This window comes from Chlorocebus sabaeus, chromosome 19 (genome assembly GCF_047675955.1).
Source record: "Chlorocebus sabaeus isolate Y175 chromosome 19, mChlSab1.0.hap1, whole genome shotgun sequence".
NCBI lineage: Eukaryota > Metazoa > Chordata > Mammalia > Primates > Cercopithecidae > Chlorocebus > Chlorocebus sabaeus.
Genome location: NC_132922.1, coordinates 33761593 through 33768952, shown reverse-complemented (window position 1 = coordinate 33768952; position 7360 = coordinate 33761593). Strand labels below are relative to the sequence as shown.

At 59.5% G+C, this 7360-nt stretch overlaps 1 protein-coding gene across 1 annotated transcript; it reads right to left on the bottom strand.

Annotated features, from left to right (window-relative positions):
- Nucleotides 1-1724: 1724 nt before the first annotated feature.
- On the bottom strand, nt 1725-5207 carry TMEM121B (transmembrane protein 121B). Its single transcript, XM_073007098.1, has one exon. The coding sequence runs from the start codon at nt 4967-4969 to the stop codon at nt 3230-3232; it is 1740 nt and encodes a 579-aa protein (XP_072863199.1). The 5' UTR covers nt 4970-5207; the 3' UTR covers nt 1725-3229.
- Between the last annotated feature and the right edge of the window lie 2153 nt (nt 5208-7360).

The following is a 7360-nucleotide window of genomic DNA, read 5'->3' as shown; positions in this document are numbered from 1 at the left end:
AGGGTCTAGTCTTTTGAAAATAAGTAAGGATCTGGGGACTCACAGAGAGGAAGGCCCTGACTTGCTGAAATGTTAGGGGTAGGCGGTTCTCGAAATTCTGAACCCAGGATCCTTTTCTGTGAACTGTGCACGTGCTGGCATTGACCTCGGAAGACAGTGCACCGCCTTGGCTGTCAGGCCCATGGGAAAATCTCACGTTTGCCCCTTCACTAGGGATGCCCTAGAAGGCAAGGCAAAGGAAGCTTTAGGGGTCATCGTGAATGGGGCAGGGAAAGTGAGTGCAAGGACTCAAGAAAAACACAGCAGGCCGGGCGCAGTAGCTGAAGCCTGTAATCCCAGCACTTTGGGAGGCCGAGACGGGCGGATCATGAGGTCAGGAGATCGAGACCATCCTGGCTAACCCGGTGAAACCTCGTCTCTACTAAAAAAATACAAAAAACTAACCAGGCGAGATGGCGGGCGACTGTAGTCCCAGCTACTCGGGAGGTTGAGGCAGGAGAATGGCGTGAACCCGGGAGGCGGTGCTTGCAGTGAGCTGAGATCCGGCCACTGCACTCCAGCCTGGGCCACAGAGCCAGACTCCGTCTCAAAAAAAAAAAAAAAAAAAGAAAAGAAAAATACAGCAGAGGAAGGGACTGACCCTCTGAGCACACGGTGCTTGACCCACGTATGAAAAGAGGGTGACTGGGGCTGAGCTGGGGGCCTGGTGTCTGCCAGAATTGGCCCAGTTGCCATCAGCCTCTTGACATATCCAAGGAAGTGGCAGCTCATTGGAACTTATCACAGCCTCCCACCAAAAACCTAACAGTACAGAGATTTTACAGTCAGGGAGGCCCAGCAGGAGATGGCCGTCCAAACAACAGAAAGGGGACAAGTCAGGGGGCCAGCCAGCAGCTGGCCATGGCTCAGACACAATGTCCTTTCACAGTCACTGAGATTAGGTAGTAGAGAAACAGAGCAAAGCTGGAGAGAGGACACGGGAACAGGGAGCAGCTGTTGGTACCCACCCAGGGCCTAGGCCCCAGAACCTTGAGTACAATCAAAGGGAGAGGAAAGGAGTCAGTGGGAGCAGGGGAAGAAGGCAGAAAAAAACCAATTAAGTGTGAAATTCAGTCAGCTATTGGGCCACATAGGGTGAGGGACTGGAAGCACAGATTGTGTGTGGAGTGTAAACATTTTCCCCCGCTGTTCCCTGCTCTGAGAGCATGAGGGGGCTCAAGAGAACTCTGGTCCAGCCTTCTGCCCCTCTTATGTCTGTCTACATGGGTGTCTTCTGCCCTAAGCCCCAAAGCAGTTGGAAGAGGGGCTTCCAGCGGGAGGCCGGGGCTTGGCCTGGGTGCTGAGTTAACGGCCAGTGACTTGGCACTTCTGGCCCTCCCTGTGCACTCTGCAGCTGTGCCAGGCCCTGCCCCACAGCCAGCCCAGGCACCCAAGCCCTCCCTCTGGCCTTCTCTGCTGGGGCTTCACACACCCAGTGCCGAGCAGTGAATGTTCTGCCGGTGCAGCCTGGCTGGCTTCTCTCCTGGCCACCTTTACAGGGAGCATCAGGACCAGGGCTTTCAAGAGCCACAAACTTAAAGAATGTGAGAGTTGAAATTACCTTCAACCTTAGAGATCACTCACCTAACTTCTACTTTTTTAATGTGAGAAAACAGGCCCAGAAAATAAAAATGATATGTCACTTAAAGCCAATGAGTGACAGAATCAGAACTAGAATCCACATCTTCTGGTAACTTGTCTAGAGTTTATTACGCTACATAAAACTTCCCAAACGTAAGAAGGGAGAAGGGGAAACAAAAATTCTTCAAGTTTCACCCCCACCACATCCTGTTGAGGGTGGAGGGAAGTATTTCCTGGCCTTGTTAGCTGCCGTCCTCCTGCACCCTTAAAATATGTAAAAATACTTATCCTGCCTCAAAGATGGCAACAGTGACATTCCACACCAAGACTGTAAGTGCACAGTCCCTGGATGTCTCTTGTCATCACCCTCAATGGGAGGAATTCTAAGAGGGAAAGTTCTGCAGCCTGCCTTGGCCCTAGTGAGACTCTTAACCAGACCACAGGTGGGAGGTCACCACCTCACTTTCTGATCTACACTTCCTAGAAGAAGGACAGGTGGGGAATGGGGCTTCCTACTCCCTTGGGCCCATGGGAGGCCCAACTTCACAGCCATCCAGGAACCCCACCAAAGCTATTACTCTAAGCCCAGATCCGACCCAGTTGGCACCAAACCACGGGAAGGATAAGAGTTCTAGGTGCAGAGGGAGGAACAGACAGAGGCCAAGCCAATGGCTGATACTCCACAGACCCTGTAATAACACTGGCACCAAACCCCAGCTGGAGCCAGTGGCCATGGCAAATGCAACTTCTGAGTATTTTGTCTTCATTTTTTGCAAGCAGCATCAGTGCATGATGCAACAAAAGTTGAAAGCACGGAGGTAGAAATGCTCGCTCACCCAAGAAAGGGTGCAGTTTGGTCCTTAGAGAATGGATCCCCTCCTCTCCCTGAGCTGAGAAGAGAGGAGCAGGATTGAGGAAGATCCTGGGTGAGCTTCTCCCTTCGAGGGGAGTACCTGGGCAGCTCCCAGGGGCCCAGCTCTTCCTGGGAATTCATGGTCACAAATCCAGGCAGAAAAGAGGAGGGTGGTGGTAAGTATGGTGTAGGGGGCAGGGCCTCCCCAGATCTCCTACCCATTGCAAAGGGCCACAGGGTGGACACAAGAAAACAACACTACACACACAGAGACATACACTTTGTATCTATCACCTGGAAGAAATCCAATAGACACATCAGTGGAAAAGTAGGTTCTGGGTCAATTTCAAGGCATGTGACAATGGCCACTAACCACAGCCTAAAAGAGGCTGGCACTTCTAAGCAAGGGAGAAGGTCCAAGGCTCAGCACCCCTCTCCTCCTAATGGATGGGAATTAGAGTGGAGGTGGGCAAAGTGGAGGTGGGCAAAGCAAGAAGCAGAGGTACCAGCCCCTTGGAGGTCAGGATTGGGGTAGGACAGGAGGAGAGAGTAACTGCACCTACCTCCCTCACCATTAACTGCTGGTTTCCCTCCACGCTGTCCTCACCCCAGGGGTGCAGAAGGACACCCTGGCCCTTAGCCCTGAAAAGGGTTACCTCTTCCAAATACAGCCTGATCAAATCTGGGCGACAGAAAGTAGAAGACAAGGGGGTTGGGGACTCTCAACCCAAAACCAAGGACCCATGCCCTTCACCCTCAATTATGGGAGGCCACAGCCAGGGTGTTGACATAGCCATGGGCACCCCCCTCATTCTCCGAGATGCAGTGGCCCAGCTGGGAGCCTCCCTGAGGTGGTGGCGGAGGCGGTGGAGGAGCGGAGGGCGGAGCACCGTAGCCCCCTCTGGCCCGACTCGGGGAGGCCCGACTGCCCCGGTCCCAGCAGCCCTCCAGGGCCTCCAAGCCGCGGCAACCGAGGAAGAAGAGGTTCTTGAGCATGAAGATGGAGAGGGGCTGCTGGTAGCTGACCACCAGGAGGCAGCGCAGCGCCAGCAAGGGCACGTCTACCAGGCAGCCGCCCAGCAAGCGCAGAAGGCGGCTGCAGCTGCCGGGCCCGGAGGCCTGGCCCCAGGATGCCGCCGCCGCCGCGGCCGCGGCGTTGAGCTCGTAGAGCCAGAGCACCGGCGAGGCGAGGGTGAGGAAGTAGACGGCGATGAGCAGGTAGCGCAGGTGCGCGGGCAGTGGCACGCGGCCCTCCAGCATCAGCTCCACCAGCGTGAAGCTGTCGAGCAGGTCTAGACACGTGCCCAGGAAGCATCCAGCCGCGCGGTGCCGCTGGGGCTGCAGCAGCAGGGGTCCTGCCGATCCCGGGGGTGCGCCCGCCTCGCTGATGGCCCGCACCAAGCTGTAGAGCAGGGGCACCGACAGCGCCATGGTGAGACGGAAGCCCGTGGTGCCGAAGGGCGCGCGCAGCTCGATGAGGTCTAGGATAGACGTGCCCAGGATCAGCACCACCTTGGGAGTGAAGGCGATGGAGTAGATAAGCCAGGCCAGGTAGGCGAAGGCGAACTCGCCCGCTGCCGCGGCCGCCCCCAGGCCGCCCCCTGCGCCGCCGGCGCCCCCGCGGGCTCCGCGCGCCTTGGCCCCAGCGGTAGCAGCCGAGGGGGCGGGCAGGTGCAGGGGCGGCGCGGCGTGGTGGTGGTGCAGGTGGTGGTTGTGCGCGCTGCTGGCCACTCCGCCCCGACGGCCCCGGCTGTTCTTGGCGAAGAAGATGGCCCAGCCCACCACCACCACCAGGTCAGTGGCGATCCAGGAGCACCAGTACAGGTCGGTGACCGCGATGAGGTACAGGTCCAGCAGGCCGCCCTGAGCCAGCAGCAGCACCACGGACAGCGCCTGGTAGCCCCAGCGGCACCTGGGACTGGGGGCGCAGCCGCGGCGCCTACCCCTGCGGCCGGAGCGGTCTGGGCAGCCGCAGCAGCAGCAACACGGGCAGCAGGAGGCGCCGCTGCCGGTCCCGGTGCCGCCCGCGCCCCCAGCCGAGCGGCTCCCGGGGCCCCCGACGGCCCCGGCCGCGGCGCCCCCGCCGAAGTCCGCGGCTGTCATGCTGCAGGAGGAGGTGGGCGTGGAGGTGGAGGAGGAGGTGGCGGCTGAGGAGGAGAAGGCGGCGGGCGCTGGGCCGGCCGCGGCGCCCACCTGAGTCGGCGGCCCCAGGAGCGCGGCGTTGGGCACCAGCGGCTTGCTGACGCTGAGGCTCTCGTCGTCGTCCTCGCGCTCGGCGCCCGTGCTGCTGCTCGGGGAGCCGCCGCCCCCGCCGCGTCTGCCGCCGCCTCCCCCGCGGCTGGTGCTGGTGCTGGTGCTGCTGTCGCCCGAGCCTCTCCGGCCGCGGAAGGAGCCCCCGCGGAGGAAGAGGGGCTGCAGCCGGGAGGCGGCCGGGGGCGGCGGGAAGGAGCCGGACGCGGAGGAGACCGAGCGAGGGTGGCCGAGCGCCGGGCGCATTGTCCTCCGAGGGGCTCTGGGGCCGCCCAGCTGTTCCCTCCCCGCCAACCCCGGGCGGGCGAGGCGGCCGAGGCGGCCGAGGGGAGCCGGGGCCCGCCGCCTCCCCAGCAGCGGGGACTCGCACCTGGGCCGGGCGGCGGCGAGATCCGGACTGGAGCCACTGGACTGGGCGAGCCGGGCCGGGCGGCCGGGAGCGGGGGCAGGCGGGGAGCCTAGCGGACCGCGGTGACGGCGGGCGAGGCGGGGGCGGGGCGGGGCGGGGAGCTAGTCCCGCCGAGAGGGAGGGAGGCTGGCGGCGGGGAAACCAGGACTGGATTCGAGGGGGAGAGGAGGCGGCGAGACCAGAGGAGGAGAAAGCGCGGCACACTGGATCAGCGGGAAGAGAAGGGGCGGGGGTGCCGTGCGTCACGGTCGGGTGGGGAGCCCTGTGGCCTAGAGGAAGCAGGAGGCGCGAGCAGCCGCCAGGGCGAGGCGACCCCGTGTGGGGGGCCTCCCAGGAAACGCGGAATCCTAAGAAAGTCGCTGGGAGTCCCACCAGCTGCACCGCAGGGCGTTAGTGCCTAGATGGCTTCGGTGTCCCCAAGCGATGGGCTCAAGCTATAGGGCGGGCTTTGCACTTGGCCTTCTCAGTTCTGAGGCAGGCGGAGGGCAGCTTCGCCTCCACCCTCCGTCCAGCGCCCTTCCCACGGGGCCAGCCGCATCTCCCTAAGGCAGTAAAAACCAGTGGAGTCAGGCCATGTTGGCAAAAAGGGCCAGGGCAGCAGCCCCAGACCTGTAGTCCTAAATTTCCACGTACCCAGCCCCGGGGTCACGAGCCATCTCAGGGACGACCCGATTCCAGCGGATGGAGAAGTTCCCTGAAAACACCTGCCTGGGAGGAGAGACTAGGGAACGGGATTGGGCAAATGGCATCCGCCCAGCGGGCTTCTCAACGGTTTTTAAAGGAGAATGGGACATAATAGGAAGATATGTCTAGCGGAGAAGAAAATAAAGGGGGCATTTAGAGGTGTGGGCACCTGGATGAAAACAAAGACTCCAAAGGGATAATGGTGAGGGCTACAGCCCATCACAATAACAGAGACACCAAGGAAGGAAGGCAGTCAGTGGCCCTGCGTAGACAGGCTCAAGAGAGAGCACACCAGCTCACCCCAGGACAGGACTCATCCAAGGCTGGGGCTGGATGTCGATGCAGTAACTCTGGAAGGCAGAAGGTAGACTGCTGCCTTTAGGGGTTTAAGGGAGAAGGAAATAACTAGAGCAGTTGGGGCTCAAAAAAAATCTGAGGTTCACCAATAATGGAGACATCCCATTCCCAGCCCCATGAAAACAAGGCAGAAAGCCTGCCTGCCCTGTTCACTTCCACACCCTTTGCGGCCTGTGGGCTCCCTGATTTCATGACCTTTGAAGCTGCTGCTGCGGGCTCATCTCCCCTAGGTAACAGCTTGCAGCATGATAATACCATGCAGTGTGAGGTAGCTACACGCAGTGGAGCCGCAGGGGTTAGTCAGGCCTCGCCCCTAAATCTGCCTCTTGAATAAGGGTCAGTTTCAGCCAAACCTTCGTTTTCCAGTTCCCTGGAGGTCAGTCTGCACAGCCAATCCCTGGTAAATACACAATTTAGAACCTGCACCATCTCCACCTCCCCCGCACACACCACCTTTGGAAAGCTGGCATGGTGGTGAGGGCAGGAGCTCTGAGGCCGCCATCCCAGCTGTGCCACTTAACACCTTTGTGGTCTTAGGCTGAATATTTCACCTCAGAATGTTGATCTGTAAAAAGGACCCCATTCCAGCCCGGCAAGGTGGCTCACACCGGTAATCCCAGCACTATGGGAGGCCAAGGCGGGCGGACCACCTGAGGTCGGGAGTTTGAGACCAGCCTGACCAACATGGAGACCTAAACATCTCTACTAAAAATACAAAATTAGCCGGGCATGGTGGCACATGCCTGTAACCCCAGCTACTCAGGAGGTTGAGGCAGGAGAATCACTTGAACCCGGGAGGCAGAGGTTGCAGTAAGCCGAGATTGCGCCATTGCACTCCTACCTGGGCAACAAGAATAAAACTCCATCTCAAAAAAAAACGGACCCCACTCCTACCTTAAGGGATTGTTGTGAGTATAAAGAGAGATCATGTGTGTAATCTTTCTTCGATGACAGAGCCAGTCCCTGGCTCAGAGTCCATGCTCAGTTAGAGGTATCTCTGTGTTATCATCATTCCATTCGCCATGCCTTAGCCTCCCGGGGAACATCGACTCACAGCAGGGGCCACCAATGGCTGTTTTCTGCCTGGACTCTGAGTTCTGCTCCCTGACAGCACTGCACTTTGATAAGTGCCCAGGAGCAAAGCTGCCATGGTTAGGAGCACTGGTTCTTGGAGCCGGTCTTCTCAG

What these genes read in the sequence shown, in the direction of transcription:
- TMEM121B (XM_073007098.1), bottom strand. Translation starts at nt 4,969, where the DNA reads ATGCGCCCGGCGCTCGGCCACCCTCGCTCGGTCTCCTCCGCGTCCGGC.